The sequence below is a fragment of the Hypanus sabinus genome, chromosome 6 (genome assembly GCF_030144855.1).
Source record: "Hypanus sabinus isolate sHypSab1 chromosome 6, sHypSab1.hap1, whole genome shotgun sequence".
NCBI classification, from domain to species: domain Eukaryota; kingdom Metazoa; phylum Chordata; class Chondrichthyes; order Myliobatiformes; family Dasyatidae; genus Hypanus; species Hypanus sabinus.
The window spans coordinates 69,243,936-69,261,673 of record NC_082711.1 but is presented as its reverse complement, the minus strand read 5'-3'; the positions used below and the strand labels follow the sequence as shown (position 1 = coordinate 69,261,673).

At 40.1% G+C, this 17,738-nt stretch overlaps 1 protein-coding gene across 2 annotated transcripts in view; it reads right to left on the bottom strand.

The window, feature by feature from the left end:
• The window catches only part of LOC132395570 (E3 ubiquitin-protein ligase HECW1-like), a 437,822-nt gene that overhangs the window by 194,767 nt on the left and 225,317 nt on the right, over positions 1-17,738 (bottom strand). For both annotated transcript variants that reach the window (XM_059972368.1, XM_059972369.1), the window contains exons 5-7: positions 16,381-16,453; positions 11,002-11,171; positions 4,435-4,577 (exon numbers count right to left, since the gene is read on the bottom strand). In XM_059972368.1, coding sequence (XP_059828351.1) covers positions 4,435-4,577; positions 11,002-11,171; positions 16,381-16,453 — 386 coding nt within the window. The remainder of the gene's footprint in view (positions 1-4,434; positions 4,578-11,001; positions 11,172-16,380; positions 16,454-17,738) is intronic.

The following is a 17,738-nucleotide window of genomic DNA, read 5'->3' as shown; positions in this document are numbered from 1 at the left end:
CACTGTATAAAATTCGTCAGACTCGGAACCTGGCTTTGCGAGGACACGGAATCGCTCCAGCTAGACGATGACTCCAATGTGGGAAATTTCCTTGGCTTACTGAAACTACTGGTCATCTTTGACCCTGTCATAAAAGAACAACTCACTCATTTGGAAAGTCATCCTGGATCCACATCTTATCTTTCAATGGTATCCAGAACAAATTCATCCACATGATGGCATCCACTGTTTGCCAGAGTTTACTGAGAAGCATTCGTAAAGCCAAGTATTATGGTCTCATGTTTGACTCGACTTCTGATCAGGCACACCGTGAGCAGATGGCAGAAGTAGTGATGTATGTGAAAGTTGATTTTGAGAGGAAAACAGTCCGTGTTAGAGAGTCCTTCCTTGGTTTTATCCAGATGAGCCAGAAGGATGCTGAGAGCTTGGTTGAAGACATCTTGAAACAGCTAGAGAAGGACGAATTGGAGCTACAAAATTATCCGTCACAGTGCCATGACAATGCTGCTGTGATGGCTGGACACAGAAGAGGTGTTCACCAAAGAATAAGTAAGAAAAACAACCTGGCAGTGTTTGTGAATTGCGACAAACACTCACTCAACTTGGTGGGTGTACGTGCAGCCAAGCAGGATACAATGATGGTCACGCTTTTTGGAACTATCAAAGCTCTCTACGTGTTTTTCTCTCGTTCAACACAGCGCTGGGAAAATTCAAAAACGCTGTGCCTGTGGTTGTTAAGTTGGAGTCCGAAACCAGGTGAAGTGTAAGGACAGAAGCAGTGAAGCCCGTCAACAAGTACCTTGAGGAGATACTACAAGTTCTCCAGGACATGAGAGACATTGAAAACGAGACCAGTGAAACAAGAAGTGACACAAGGCAGCTGTACAACCGCATGTTGAGTTACGATTTTCTGATTTTTCTAGGATTTTGGAACAAAGTACCCATTCGCATCGACTGTATTCAAAAGAGGCTACAGGATCCTAGCATTAACTTCCACAATGCTGCCCTGGAATTGAAAGCCCTCCAAGATCATTTTTATGATGAAAGAGAAGTGTTGGTCAGTGAGTCACTCGAAGAAGGAGTCAGTCTCTGTCAAGAATGGATAACCGAAGTTGAAAGACATCAGAGATGAAAGAAACAAATGGCTGATGAGAACTCGAGAGACGCTGGGTTAACAGCAAAGGAGGAAATGGAAAGAGTCATGAAGGGAACACTCGACTGTCTTTACAGAGAAGTGGATGAAAGGTTCGCTCATTTGTACGACACTGACGCCAAGTTTGGGTTCCTTCTCAATGTCGAGAGATTGTGTTACGGCGCCAACAGTAACGACCTAAAGAAGAAATGTGAAAATTTGGACGAATTGTACAGCTCCGATATTGATGGACAGCAGCTATTTGAAGAAATTTTGGATTGCAGAATGTTGCTATCAAGGCGGGTCAACTTGAAAATATCAAGACCTGAAGAGCTCCTTGAATTTATTGTTCAGTATGGAGATGAGAGCATCTTCCCCAATCTTCGCACTGCTATTCAGATAATGCTAACCATTGCACTGAGATTATTCAGCAAGTTAAAACTAATACTTTTGTATTTGAGAGCCTCCATGGGTCAAGGCAGACTCTGTGATCTTGCTCTGCTGAGTGTAGAAAGAGAAGGAACTGAAAAAAACTGACTTTAATCACATCATACCAGACCACCACACGACCAGACTATGTAACAGTTTCTTCCCCCAAGCTATCAGACTCCTCAATACCCAGCCTGGACTGACACCTTACTGCCCTATTGTCCTGTTTATTATTTATTGTAATGCCTGCACTGTTTTGTGCACTTTATGCAGTCCTGGGTAGTTCTGTAGTCTAGTGTAGCTGTTTTCACTCTCTCTGTGTTTTTTTTTAATGTAGTTCAGTTTAGTTTTTTCTACTGTGTCATGTAACACCATGGTCCTGAAAATTTTTCTCATTTTTACTAAGTACCGTATCAGCAGTTATGTTCGAAATGACAGTAAAAGTGACTTGACTTGACTTGATCATAGACCAATTTGCATCTGTGAAAGCAAGGAAGGTGCAGTTATAATTTTCATGTAGTGCCATAATTTGTTAATTAAAAAATTAATAAGCTTGACTTGTATTTTTGAGCTGATATTATGGTAAAGTTATCTAAAAGATGGGTGCCAGATGCTTGGACAGGGGCGCAATTTCAGTGCTTGCCATAGGCACAATTTTCCGTAGATACCCCTGCTTGTGGAGACTAAGTGGTGGATTGGCCATTTGATTCCATGTTGTCATGTGTATGTACTTCTCCATTACTAATTTGGTAAATAATATGCAATCTATTAAATGACTTTTAGATTCTGCTTTTAGTGCCTCTTATTTATTTGGTCTCTGTAATTTCAGTTTTAGTTCAGTGACTCATTTCACCTGGTTTCAGGTTAAGGCTTCTTCAACTGGTCCTTCTACTGTTACAATCCTTTTGAAGAATCTCTTCAGTTCCCTTTCAATTAGTAACCTCTTGCTATTGTAGCATAGGGATTTAATACTTCACCTTTGCACAAAATAAATCTGGTTTCTATTCATCTTCTTCAAATAATTGACCCCTAATCCTTTGCCTGATGCAGTATTTGTGAAGGAAAGGATTATTTGCTTAGTTTCTGACACTTGGTTCATTTATTAAAGTTTTGGGTCACTGATGCACCATTAATAACTCTCAGAGACATGAGGCGAGACATAGGCTTTTATTCGCTGGAAGAGAGCAGTCAGCGGCAAGAGAACACCACATGACATCCTGGAGACTGAGGGAGGAGCAGTGTCTCCAATCGCCTTTATACAGGGGTCTGTGGGAGGAGCCCTGAGGTCATCTCACCACCAGAGGGCTGCATGACAACATATACATCATCACAACACAGACTGAACATTCAAAGTACTGCAATATGCTTTCCTCTTTCTTAGAGAAAATACATTCAACCTTAAGGTGACTACACCCTGTGTATTGGTAATTTCATTAACTCTCCCTCCAGGTATTCACTGAAACCTCATTTTTACGGTTCAGTCCCATCACTGCAACCTACTGTCTCAACAGAGGAAGAACAGAACCACTATATGTGAAAACTTACTAGAAATATCAAACTACTTTTCCTTCAATGCAAAATTATGATTTTAAATAATCATCTGTATACATATTGTTTTTAAAGGGAGAACATAAGAAAATAGCAACAGAAATAGGCCCCTTAGTCTCTCAGTACTGCCCCATCGTTCGCAGTGATCATGGCTGACCTGCGCCTTCCATCCCAGGGAAAGAGTATGTGTAGAAATAGTCAAGTGAATGTGGTTTTGCTAGACAATTAGTTGTGTTCCAACAAGTTGGATTAAGCCTTGTGGTAAACTATGTATACCTGTCTGGCCACGCCCCTGTGCTGACTGCTCCTGTGGCTCCTCCCACAGATCCCTGTATAAAGGCGATTGGGGCACTGCTCCTCCCTCAGTCTCCGAGATGTTGTGGTCCCTTCTGATGCTAATAAAAGCCTATCGCTCACTTCCCGTCTCCAAGAGTTATTGATGGTGCATCAAGCCTTCCATCCGATGGCATTGAACATCACTTACTTATCTTGCAAGCATTTCAGTCATGGTCAATTAGTCAAGAACACTGGTGTTCTAGTCAGTACACTGCTCTTCCATGTGGCAAGTGTTAACTATAGGTAGGATCATTACCCGAATCATAAAGCTGAGAGTTTGAAAATTAGATCAGAGGTGGAAGAAAAGGACAGAAGTTGGCACAAAGGGATTGCTGCACAGTTGGAAGGGCTGTCCTTTCAATGAGACAGTAAACTAAGGTCCAGCAACCCATTACTATCACAATGACCAAGAGGTTAGCAGCTCTACTCACTGGGCCAAGTTATCAAAATAAATTTGGGGGTTTGTGAGCCAACATGTGATAAAAGATGGCTACGAAAAGTACAGGCTTTTTTTATTATAGTCCAAAGGATTCTTCACTGCCCTTCAAGTTAACGAACCTGCTAATCTAAAACTTTATGTTGATTCTGTTTTGGGTAATTGCCTCATTGGTGATGCTGACTTTCCCCATCAAAATTACTAATATAAGGTTTTCAATTCACATCATGATGTAGAAAAAGGCAGCATTTGACCATATTCTGGCAGAATTGTACAGCATCTATCCTGATTAGAATTTCAGCTTTATCAAGAACATGACAAAACCAAAAATAGAATTAAAAAGCTAACATCTGATGTTGACTTATGCCTCTCAGTTGTAGTATTATCTGTTTAATTCTGACCTCAATACTTTCCTTAAAATCAACATTTCATCAAATAAATCACCCTTTTGAATTAGCGACAGAACCATTATTTTCCTACACATAATATTAAAATATATCCTTTCAGTCAAGATAAACAATTCAATTCCCAATATGAAAAGATACAGGCTTACCCGATTGCATGTCTTTCCAGTAATCTCTGTACTGGCATTGAAAGCTTTCCTAGAAAGCGCTTTATAATGGGGCGGCTCTTTGCAAACTTGTCCTTGACCTCAATTTCTAGCACATCTGTGGGAAGTGAAACAAAACTGTGCTGCTGCAAAGGACAGAGAGGGAAAAAGAAAGAGAGAGAGAGAGAGAGTAAAAAAAGACAAAGCTACATTCTACTTACAAAATCCAACAACCAGCCCAGCATGAATGAAAATCAAAAAAAAAAACAAACCTCTTGCAATGCTGTAAATTTGTAATAAAAACAAACTGCCAGAAACACCTAATAGGTCAGGCAGCAGCTGTGGAAATTCTAGAAAGAGAAAAAGAAAATGCTTTGGATTTATAAGTCTTTGAACTATGCTCTGGCGAACAATTATGACAAAGTGCCCAGATCAGAAATGTTAATCCTGCCAATGCTGTCTGACCTTATGAGTATTTCCAGCATTTTCTAATTTTTAAAAATTTTAGCCAGCACAAATACCCACTATGTACTCTACAAGTCATGATTACCTCTGAACAGCAACAGTCCTTTCCAAACTAGGTTTACGTTATATTTCTCTTCTTGTTCCACAATCGCAAAAAAATACAATGATCATATTTATTAAACTATGGAACCAGTGTTGTAAAGTAATTAAAAAGTATAATGAAAATGTTATAAAGCTGGAGGTTAAAAGAAAAATATAAATTAATTTCAGCTTTTAAGTCCATTGATCAGCCAGTGCTGTCACTCTCCAGTGCAAGACTGGGCTTCAACAGGCACAGGGTCTAACTGCAGGGGCAATATATAGAATATTTGCTTGAGTCTGATTCCAATTTGCATTGCCATATAGGTAATAATGTAGCACATTGGAAAGATGAAACAGAAAATGCCTTATTGTTTCCCTGTCATTATCACAGAAAAATCTAGACCAAAGTGACTTTGGTAAACTTCCCAAGATCTCAGATGCATCCATTATGGCTTCATGAATTGGGATATTCCAAATCATTTAATAACAACTAAAGTACCTTTGAAACATACCATCATCCTAGGATGAAATAATGAGCGTATGAAAAATGCAATTAACAGAGAGATGAGAAAGAATGAAAGCAAGAACTGATTAATTGTACTTGAATACCTTTTAAATTCCCAAATTCTACCTAAAATCTGAAAAAAACAGAACTCCACACTTGTGCAAGACACTTTACAATGCAGAATGGTTGTATGAATAATTCAAATGTCAAAATGTGAAAATATTTACCAATGGTGGACAGGCCTGCTCTATTGAGTTCTGGTTAGTTCAGTGAATATCAACCAGTCTTTTTGTAAGATTCAGTTAAGATTCTGGAGGTGCAGGGCAACTCTAACAGCAATTGTGGATTTCCACCTTCAACTGACATCAGAAGATTCTGACTGATCTATTATTTAATTACAGTGAGCACAAGTAGAAAAAAATTACTATAAAATATATGTTTACAATATAGAATAAATGCTAGCTAAAGATTTATAGGTATCCACAAAAGAATTCAAAATTTAATCTATCAATAGGTAAACAATTTGAGCTGCAAATCTAAGTTAAAGGATTACTGTAACTCCATGATATTCTGCAGTGGCTGTAGTTACTAATTTAGTTTTCCGTGAATATCCTAACATTCTTTAGATGGCAATTGCATGAAAACTAGAAATTCCTTTCTTAAGCAAAGTGGTTTGATTTATATCAAAGTTACACTTGAAAACATTCATATTGTATTGTCAGTGGAGATGTGCACAGGAATGTGTATGTGCACACACAGATAGGCAACACACTCACTCGTCCTTCAATACTCAAACATCTTAAAGCAACAAGTCACAGTCCTCAAATTGTTAAAGCAGCAATGAGAGAAGCATTGGGAAACATAAACATTTAAAAATCATTGGTTAGCTATTAGCTGAAACTTTGTGTCCAGTCTGGGTAGGTGGATGAGATTAATTGGCTTGCTCTTTCAATATTTGTAGACATAGAGCGCCAAATGCCTCTTGATGGGAAGAAAAATTCCAACCTTCCTCCTGCCATGATTTCTAAGATGGTGGGGGAGGAAAACATTTAAAACCAAGGAACATACCCTTAAAAATTTCAAGGAAAGTGTCAGACTGATTCAGTAGGTGAGAAGACTAGTTAGCCAACCGTGTTTATCATAGCTCCTTGCAGAACTATTTTCTTAGTCTCACACCTCTGATCTTTCTCCATGTCCATAATATATCTTCTTTCAAATAGTTACTCAATTTTTTTGAAAACTTGAGCATGTTGCTGACAATACGCTAGTGGCTGACAAGTTGAGTGTCTATCATTCCCTCTGGCCTGCCTTCTGCAATAACACATTTTCTCACCATGCAACCAATCCCTGATCATGTATCTTCATCCCAACTGTTGACCATATCCTTCCTCAAAATGGTATTTATTTGCTCTTTCACTCTGGCAACCTCCTTCCAACTGGATGACACAAATCCGCTTCTCTGTTTCTTCCCACTTTCAATTTCTGAGGCTTGTCCATAAACATCCCTGGATGCCTTTACCATTTGATGTTGGGACAGCCTGTCATCTACTGTAAAAATTCCACACAGCTGCATGAGGATGCTGGGCGAGGCAGCAAGCCAGTTTGAGGACCTGTTGGGCCTATACTGGTTTTAGGCAGGAACCACAAATAAGTGATTGCATGGGGGAAGTTGCATTCATTTTTTTTTAATGTCAGTAAGAGATGGATGGCCAGTGCTCACTGTGCTGTACTAGAGCTGAGGTCACTACATTTCATAAGAAAAACCCATCAACCCTCTCCTCTCTATATCAGAGATATTCCCGTATCTTAATCATCCCTTCTTCATCTTCTCCACAACTTGAAACTAGTTTCTCTCTCTTTCCCAGTGCTGGTGAAAGGCCTCCACCTGAAGCATTACCTCTGTTCTTCTTTGCATTTGATGCTGACTGACTTGCTCAGTGCTTCCACCCATTTTCTGTTTTTCTTTCAGATTTCCAGGATCTGCAGATTTTTTTTTACATTTTCATCCATTGATCAATAAACTTACAGGTTTGCTTTACTTTGAACCAGTATGGGCCAAATGGACTTAATCAATGCCGGAGCAATTCTATGATTTTATGACTTATTGCAAACTGTGATTTGATTATATTTTAAATCCCAAACAGACATTAGGTTTCAAAATCTATTACAGTTACATTTGACTTAGCAGCTTATTAAATAAAGAATTTTAAGTCAATTTTTCAGTGGTCTGTAATTCATTTTATTGTCATAATTGACAAATGTTTGCTCATCACCAATTAAATCTGCTGAATCTCCTTTTTCAAAAGACTCACGAGCAATAAAAATCAAAGTTCCAGACATAATTAAAGCTTGAATATAACGCATGTAGTACCTGATTTATTAAATATTTAGAGTTAATTCAGTCCTACTTACTAAATCTCTCCACGCAGACACCACTGAATGTTCACCTGCAAATCTCCCATAATGTAATCAAGTGAAATCTGTACAAGTCATCTCCTGTTATAGATTCAGACTAAGTTTTATTTTAATATCACAGTATAATCGTAAATGTCCACTTTATCTCATAAAGACTAAAATTCTTCAGTAATATTTCCATTTTAATCTGTTCTTCAGTGAACTATTCAAAAATATCATTATATATTTAAGATCAACTCCAATTTTTTAATATATGTGAGAGGAAATAACTGATTTGGATCAAAAATGTCTATTTTCTTAATGTTCTTCATAAGAAGTCCAAAATTACTGTTATTAATTCATTAAACAATGACAATCTCTGCTCAAAATTACCATGGATGTGAAAGAATTTTTTTTAGAAAATCTGTCACCAATTTGGGCACAGACTCTCAGAAAGGTTCACCACCCTTGCTTACTCTCCACTTCATCGATTCACCTTGGTTTCAATGGACTTGCATTCCAAAGTCTTGTCTCCTCCTCAATTTGCTGTGTTCTACCATCTACCATTTATCTATCAAGTTTCCCGTCTTGCTTTCCTTAATGTGATTCTCATTTAATTTGCAACATTGCATACTTAGTGACAAACAGTTGCTTAACTGTAACAGGATCAGAATCATACAGCCCCATATTGTATCAACACGTACAAACAAGCTGGATAAACTCAGCAGGTCGGGCAGCATCCATTGAAACGAGCAGTCAGTGTGTCGGGCTGAGACCCTTTGTCAGGACTGAAGAAGGAGAGGGCAGGGGCCCTATAAAGAAGGTGGGGGGAGGGTGAAAAACCAATCAAGGGGTGGGGGAGGGGAAGCGGAGAGGGGATAGGCAGGAAAGGTGATGAAGGAATGTAAGAGGAAAGCACTATGGGTTGTAGAAGAAGGGAGAATCATGAGAGAGGTGATAGGCAGCTGGAAGAGGAGGCAGAGTGAAAATGGGATGGGTGAAGGAATGGGAGGGAATTACTGGAAGTTGGAAAATTTGATGTTCATACCAAGGGGTTGAAGACTACCCAGATGGTATATGAGGTGTTGCTCCTCCAACCTGAGTTTGGCCTCATCACGGCAGTAGAGGAGGCCATGTATGGATATATCCGAATGGGAATGTGAAGCAGAGTTGAAGTGGGTGGCAGCCGGGAAATCCTGTCTGTTGTGGCGTGCCTTCTTCTACTACCCATAGTGCTTTCCCCTTACATTCCTTCTTCACCTCTCCTGCCTATTCCCTCCCTGCTTCCCCTCCCCCACCTCTTGATCTTTCCTCTGATTGGTTTTTCACCTGGCACCTTCCACCCTCCCCCCACCTTCTTTATGGGGCCCCTGCCCCCTCCTTCTTCAGTCCTGACAAAGGGTCTCAGCCCAAAACGTTAAATGCTCATTTCAATGGATGCTGCCCGACCTGCTGAGTTCATCCAGCTTGTTTGTACATGTTGATTTGACCACAGCATCTGCAGCGTACTTTGTGTTTCCCATATTGTTTCAGTCATCTACCCATCAGGGACAATTTTCAGTGACCAATTAACACTAATCCCATGTTACCCTCCTCACATTTCCATCAACTCCCCAGATTATCCCACTTGACTACACACCGGGGGCAATGCACAGCGGCCAATTAACCTACTTTAATTTACCTTCCCATGGCAAGGGTAGGTTTAAGATGAGAAGGAGTGTTAAAGGGGATTTGTGGAGAATTTTTTCTCTTACACACATGTAGAATGCTTTACACCTGGAACACACTGTCAGAGGAGGTAGTTAAATCAGAAACAATCACAACGTTTAAGAAGAATTTAGACAGTTAAATATAATCTTAGAAACCACAGAACATTAAGAGAAAATCTGTAGGTACTGGAAATCCAGGCAATGCACACAAAATGCTGGAGGAGCTCAGCAGGCCAGGCAGCATCCATGGAAAAGAGTACATGTGATGACTGTACTTTTTTTTCCATGGACGCTGCCTGGCCTGCTGAGTTCCTCCAGCATTTTGTGTGTGTTGTGATCATTAAGGGGCAGTTACGGGTCACCTTGTCCATCCTGACAATGATGCCGATCTATGCTAATCCTATTTGTCCACTGTAGGCTGTCTTCTTTCTTATTCAAATATCTTCAAAATGTAATTATATCTGCCTCCATCATTCCTGCTACTGTCTGCAAGTAATCGGTATGTTCTCCTGTGACTGTGTGTATTTCCTCCGGGTGCTCTGGTTTCCTCCCACAGTCCAAAGGCATTCTGGCTGGTAGATTAAGTGGTCATTGTAAACTGTCCCGTGGAAAAGCTCGGGTTAAATCTTCCTTCATTAATTTCTTGGTTGCAGCCCCAAACATGTCAATGAGATTTATGAGACATGATTTCCCGTATACAAAACCATGCTGACTGCTCTTTGCCAGTACCTGCCTTTCCAAGTTTGGTCCCTCAGAGTTTCCTCCAAAACTTCTCTACAGTTGACAAATGCTCATTAGCCTGAGAATTCCAGACTTATCCTTCGAGCCCTTTCTGAACACGCTTTTAACATCAGCTACCCTCCAGTGTTCTGGTACCTCACTACCGGCTAACAAAGGTGAAAAACTTTCCATCAAGCCCAGGCAATCTCTTCCCTGGCTTCCTTTGACATCCATAGGTAGATCCCTTCTGTCTCTGGGGACTTATTCATCCTAATGTGCTCCAATGTTTCTCGCGCTTCCTCCTTCCTGCTCTCAGATATCAGTGTACCTCTCCCTCAACTATACAGCTCTAATTCTACATCTTTCTCCCCGGTGAATCCTGATGAGAAGTATTCATTTTGGGTCTCACTCTTACTTGCTGGCTCCACACATACATTATGCCCTCTGGTGCCACAGAGGACCTTTCCTTTGTTTTTTAGCTACCCTCTCACTTCTAACATACTTATACAAGATTTCGGGATTCTTCATGATCCTACCTGCCAAAGTCAGTTTGTGGCTTCTTTTTGCCTTCCTAATTTCTTTCTTGTCATTTTCCAAATCTCAGTTGGTTCAATCAAGACCACACTGATATAATGTATATTTTTAATTAGTGATCTTGATTCATTGGTTTTGTACATTAAGGCTTCATCTTCCTACCTCTCTCTGCCAGACAGGGTTGATGGTGTTAAAAGTAATTCCAGTTCTTTTCTCCTGCCCATGGTGAGGTAATACTGGGAAAATGCTATGTTTGCCCGGCTGAATGGAAATCTTCAGGTAAGGATCAGGATTAAAGAACATCCCCTTCTTCAGACCAACAGCTTGAAACCCTATCAAAGTAATCAAAACATTTTTTAATAAGAATATGAAAGATATTCTCTGAGAAAGTGTAAACATTTTATATTGCAAATAATTTACTTTCATAACTTTTAAAACATTTGAGATTCTAATAAACAATCATTATCTTCACATCAAGCAATATTGCAATTGGAATTTGACTAGAATCATCACCTGGACCGAGATATGGTGAAAATCTTGTCTTGATATAAGAGAAACATGTTCATACAGATCAGATCACTACACAATGCATTGAAGTAGAATAGGGTAACAATGATAACAATGCAGAATAGAGTGAAACAGCTACAGGGAACGTACTGTGCAGGGAAACAACAATGCGCAAGATCATAATGAAATAGATTGTGAATAACAGGGTAGATGGTGAGGTCAAGAGTCCATTTCATCACGCTAGGGAGACAATAAATAGTCTTATAACAGCAGGATAGAAGCTATCCTTGACTCAGAATTTAACATCAACAGGAAGCACTTTGAAAACAAATCTCTCTGTGCAAGGTGAAAGTGTTTAAAGTGCTGGAATGTGCATTCCCAGGTGTCAGATTAAAGCTTTATCAGATTTAACTCGGAGTCAGGAGATGGCTACATCCAGCTTGCAGCTGTCTTAAATCTGATCATTTTGATAAATCTCCATGCATCTGCCTGCTGGAAATGCAATTTAAACATTTTTCATCTTTAATAGAAAGATCTGTTTCTGAAAAACCACATCTGGCAACACTAAGAAAATCCATCTCATTGTATTACAAGAGAAACATGGTTTACAGGATAGTCTGTCACACAGAGGAGTCGAGGCAGGGGCCATTGTGTTGTAGTGGAAAATTAGATGTACAGTATGTTTGAAGTGGAGGAAAGTCAGGAGGTACAAGCAACCATAGCAGCTGACACATGGGACAGAAACTTCAAGCTGGTGGGGGGAGGGGACAGGTGGGAGGATCTCAGTGGGTCAGGCAGCATCATGGAGGCAAAGGGATAATTGACGTTTCGAGTCATCGGGACCATGAGAGCAAAGGGTGAGATCACAAGCTGGAAGAGGTGACGGGAAAAGGTGAAGCAAGAGCCGGCAAGCAATAGGTGGATGCAAGTGAGGAAGGATTCATGGGCAGATGGCAAAGGGAAGGGTGGGGGAAGAGTTGGAGAAGTGACAGATGGAAACAACAAAGGGTTTGGGATTATGGAATCTGATAAGAAAGGTGACGAATGGAGTCAGATAGTTGGGGGATGGTGGGCAGAAGAACTGTTGTAGGTAGGTGTAAGGGATTGTGTGGGTGATAGGCAGATGGAACTAAGTAGGGGAAAGAAAAGAAATTGGGTAACATGGAGGGGTGTTGGAAGGAATGAAGAGATCAGAGTGTATCTGAAGAAGAGAAAAAGGAATTTAGACCACGGATTACCTGAAATTCGAGAATTCAATGTTGATTTCTAAACTATCCAGGCAGAATATGAGTAGTTATTCCCCTAGTTTGTAATTGGCCTCACACTGGCAGTAGAGAAGGTTGGTGTGGGAATGGGGAGCATCTGGTAGCTACAGATAGTCATTGCAGATAGAGCAGATAGATGGGGAGACTGAATAACCTCTTCCTTTAATGGTGCTTTTGTTAAGAAAACCATGGCTGATTTTCATAAGTAAGTACCATTATATATTAAGTCTTAAATACATTTGGGGCTAATTCTCCATAAAGAGAGGTGATCATTTTCACTTCTCAGATGTTAAACATGCTTGTGTTTCGTGGAAACACAAGAGAAGCAGTGACCATGCAACATATCGAACGGCAATTTAGACTGAAGTGAAAGCTGGATGTCCACACTTACTTTTTCTGGGGTCTATCGCAGAAGTGGAAATAAGTTTAGCTCTCATTGTCATTAAATATTAAGAACTGTAGAAATTATTGGGAGTATCATGTTATTTGATGTAGTTATTTCAAATAATTTAGTGCAATTAATACTTTAATAGTATTCTTATGTTCTTACTGTAAAACTTGATAAGGAGAAATTTACCTTCCAAGAAAGACAAATGAAGGAATCATTAGACAGACGAGATTAATCCATTTTGTATTATTAATACGTAATATCAACGTTTGATCATTATTACAGAACATTACTCGACATTCACTTATTTTATCCCGTGCTAGACCTTGCATACTTCACTGCTAATAGTTCGAACCCCATATGCTAATGATGATTCTGTTTTCACCTTTATACTGGTCAGGGTAAGTTTTAAAGACTATCAGTTTAAACCTCCTATAAACCCAACTAATCCCATTCTGCACTTGTCAGAAGTACTGGTAAGTTTGTGCCAGCTTGCAGCAGGTGGAGTGTTAAGGAAGGCAAGTTGGTCCATCCATGACTTGCAGCACATTTTTGATGTTCAGAGAACATTCCCACTAAAATTTGGAGAAAATTCAGCTCTATGTAATTTTCTTCAGACCGACAACCTCATTTTCTCGTATAACCAGTCATATTGACAAGTACTAAACTTGGATACTTAATAACCATGCTAGATCTAGAACAACTAATGGTCATTAGGTTTAATATATCGTGTGGGAATTATCCATAAGGTATCACTTGGAAAAACACTGACATTAAAATGAAGTGATAAATTCATTTGGGATTGCTACTCATCCTTTCCAGTGCTGGACCATTGTGCATGTTTTAAATAAGCAGAGATCAATTTAGTTCTCCCCTTTCTCCCTTACTAACAATTAGTTTTACCAGGAACATGTTTGCATAATATGATACAGAATAAAAAGAAATAAATCTAAGATAATATAATGGCTTTTCTGATTAATCCCACTTATCTACAGCTGTGGATATAACCAAAGGGAGCATGATAAGCATAGGACAGCTACTTTAAGACTTGGCACAAAGATCCAGTCATGAATTTGAAAAGTAACAGAAAGTGCTTAAGGGAAAAGGTTGCCTCTTTTTAATGTCAGTGCTTTTCTATCTTGGTGATATCATTTTGATGTTTTCAACATCCGTAAACTATTTCACCTGTGAAAACCGTGTTTGGGAATTCTGGCACTGTAATCGTGAAAGTACCAAAAACCTTTAATTTCAGAAGCTCAGCTTCGTTCACAACAGCCCCTAGCAATATCACAGTTATGAAGCAATCTGAAGGAAGTGGATTCTGTGGAACTAGTGTCAGATACTTTTCTTACTGGGGCAAACAATTTAATCTCCAATTTAATGGACAATTGGCAACGATGTGAAAAGACCTTGCAGTCTTACCAGGCGACAGGATTTCCTCGGTATGTAATGTGACCTTAGATGCTTCATTGCATAGTCTACAATTCATTCGCAACCATCAGCAGCAGATGATGAATGCAAGGCTTCACTTCATTAAGAAATCTGTTGCTTATAACCCCTCCTACTTTATCATCAACTTAGTTTCTCAATGCATCTGGTTATAAACATTCTCACCATAAACACACATTTTAATGACCTCACACTCTGTTACTCCTTTTAGTTCTGAACCTCCCAAATTTCCAATCTACTGAATACAATCCCATGGTTCAGCTCTTCCTCCATTGTGATATACCATTGGTGATTTGTTTCCATACTCAGTAATTCTACCTTATACTCTATCCCTAATACTCTATCCCTTTCTCCTCTTCAAAAGCTCCTTTCAACCAGTATTTGAACAAGCTTTGACCATCAATGGTGGGAGTGAGATTTGAAAATGGGAGTGGGGCCAGCAGGGAACATTCTGCAAGCCTGAGATCGCAGGGTAATCAGGCACTTGGTGTATCAAAAGAAGAGAGGATTTAACAGAGTGGCCAAGCTGTGAGGCAGACAGTGGATTGCTTGAGGCTTTAGCCCAAGAGACTTTAGCATTAGAGGCAGAGGCTATGACAAGTTTCTTTCTCTCTTTGTCCATTAGTGCCCAGCTAGTGCAGTGAGGATGGGTCCAGGGTCAGTGGTGTGTTCTTCATGTCGGGTGTAGGATTTCTCCAGACTCGGCGAGGTGCATCTAGGGGCAGCTCCTTACAGACTGTGTTAGGGACTGGAGTTTCAGGTGGATGACCCACGACTCATTCAGAAGAATGAAGGGAAGATAGACAAGACCGACAGGGAGGCAGGTAGCTGGGTGACTGTCAGAAGAGGGAAAGGGAATAGACAGACGGTGTAGAGTATGCCTGTGGCCATTCCCCTCTATAATAAGGATACCACTTTGGAACGGTTGGGAAAGGTGGTCGAAACCTACCAGAGGAAAGCCACAGTGACTAGGTCCCTAGCACTGAGTCCGGATCTGTGGCTGAGAAGGGAAGGGGGAAGAAACAGTGGTGACAGGAGATTCCATAGTTCGGAAAGCAGGCTGGAGATTCTGTGGCCAGAAGCTGTGTTACATATTAGTACCAACGACATAGGTAAGAAAGGGGATTAGGTCCTGAAGAGAGAATATAGTAAGCCAGGTAAGAAGCTGAAAAGAAGGACCTCAAGGATAGTGATCTTTAGTGTTTGCTGGCTGCACCACTTGGCTGAGGAATTGGTGTAGGAGACGGAGTTTCAGATTTATGGATCACTGTGACCTCTGCTGGGGAAGGTATGACCTGTACAAAAAGGACGAATTAACACTTGAATTTGAGGGGGACCAATATCCATGTGGGCATATTTGTTGGAACTGTTGGGGAGGGTTTAAAATAGTTTGGCAGGGGGGTGAGAATCAGAGTGACTTGTCAGAAGATGGGACAGTTGGCGTACAAGTAGTTGAAGCACGTAGAGGTTTGTGAGGACGGAAAGGCAGTTGATAGTGTAAAATTGCAGCCAGTGGGATGGGTTGAAGTGAGTCTATTTTAATGTAAGAAATATCAGGAACAAGGGAGATGAACTTAGAGCATGAGTCAGGACACGGAAAAACAACATTCCAGGGAAACCTGACGGTACAGATATAGATTTGGATTGCCTGTTGAAGGCAGAGGGAGGTAGAACATGGAGAATATTCTGCCTGGAGGTCAGTGACCAATGGTGCTTCAGAGGTGTGTTCTGGGACCCCTACACTTTGAGATTTTTATAAATTACTTGGATGAGAAGGTGGGTGGGTTAGTAATTTTGTAGATGATATGAAGGTTGGTGGAGTAGGTTACAAGATTTGCTCAACACTGTGGGCTGATGGGCCTGTACTCTATATTCTATAATTCCAAAATTACTGGTATGGCGAGGTTGATGCTCTTTAAAAGGCCACCATACCTGACAATGTAAAGCTGATCAGTCTCCGATTTCCCTGGCCTTGAGCACCTTCATTGGAAATAGTTTTAAAAATCTGTTAGGAAGAAGAAAAATATTCAATATTGAGTCTCTTCCTCAAAGGACCAAAGCACGGAAAGTTACAAAATACAAACAGATACTAAAATTGACAAAATCTATTTGTGTATCCTCTCTTATCACACTGGTGAAGTGTAACACAAAATGCTCAATAGGTACATTTAATGTCAGAGAAATGTACTAATGTAAAGATCTCCAGACATCAAGTTTATAAATGAACTAAAACTGTTCATGTCAAGGAGTATTTGAACAGAAATAGAACCAATACTTCAGCATGCAAATTTTTGTTTAACCCTTTGAATCTTGTACTTGCAGAGTGAAAAGATAAGAATAATCCTCATGGCTATCTCCTCAAGACCAAATTTACTTTCAATGATAAGGACACATTAAGGGGCCATGGGGCACTGGAGAAAAATGTCAATATGACCCCGGTTTTCAAAATAATGATAATTAGACAATGGGTTTAGGGGCTAGAGTACGTAAAACAAATCTTATAAACTTGAAACAAACATTAATTTATAATGAACCTTTCAAAAATATTCAGAGACAGTTCTCAAAATGTGCCATGACAGTCAACACCACGGCTGGGACGAAGAAGACAGGAGAGGTGGACCGAAGTTAGCTTGCCATGGTAGTGTAATGGTTATCGCGACACTATTACAGCTTGGGGTGTTTCGGAGTTCAGTTCCAGAGTTGTTCTGAACACCCTCCGCATGGAATGTGTGGGTTTATCCTGTGTGCTCTGGTTTCGTCTCACAGACTGGTAGGTTAATGGGTCATTGTAAATTGTTCTGTGGTGAGATTAGGGTTAATCAGGGCTGTGGGATTGCTGGGGCAGCTTGGCTCAAGGGGCCACAGGGCCTTGCTGTATCGCTAACTAAAAATACATAAAAATCGGGAGCCATAAAATGGTGCTTTGAAGGGCTTTTAAGGAAAACCGGTGAAATGGAAATCAAACACGAGGAAATGTGCAGATTTTGTGTGTGTTGTTGTTTGAAATGGAAAGATTTGGGTATAACAGCCAGGCTACTGCAAACTCTGCAGCCAATGTGGACTGAATTGAGGAGGGGCAGATGAGGTAGTGAGAAGGTAGGCTGAAGGAGATAGGTTTGGTAAGGTGATTCAGTAATTTCAAGTATACTACGCAGGTTTTCAATTTGAGACAGTAATGGATAAGGAGCATGTGCAGATTTGATAGAGGTTTACAAAAGTATGAGGGGTATAGATAGGGTTAGTGCCAGCAGGCTTTTCCCAATGAGGTTGGATGAAACTAGAACTAGATA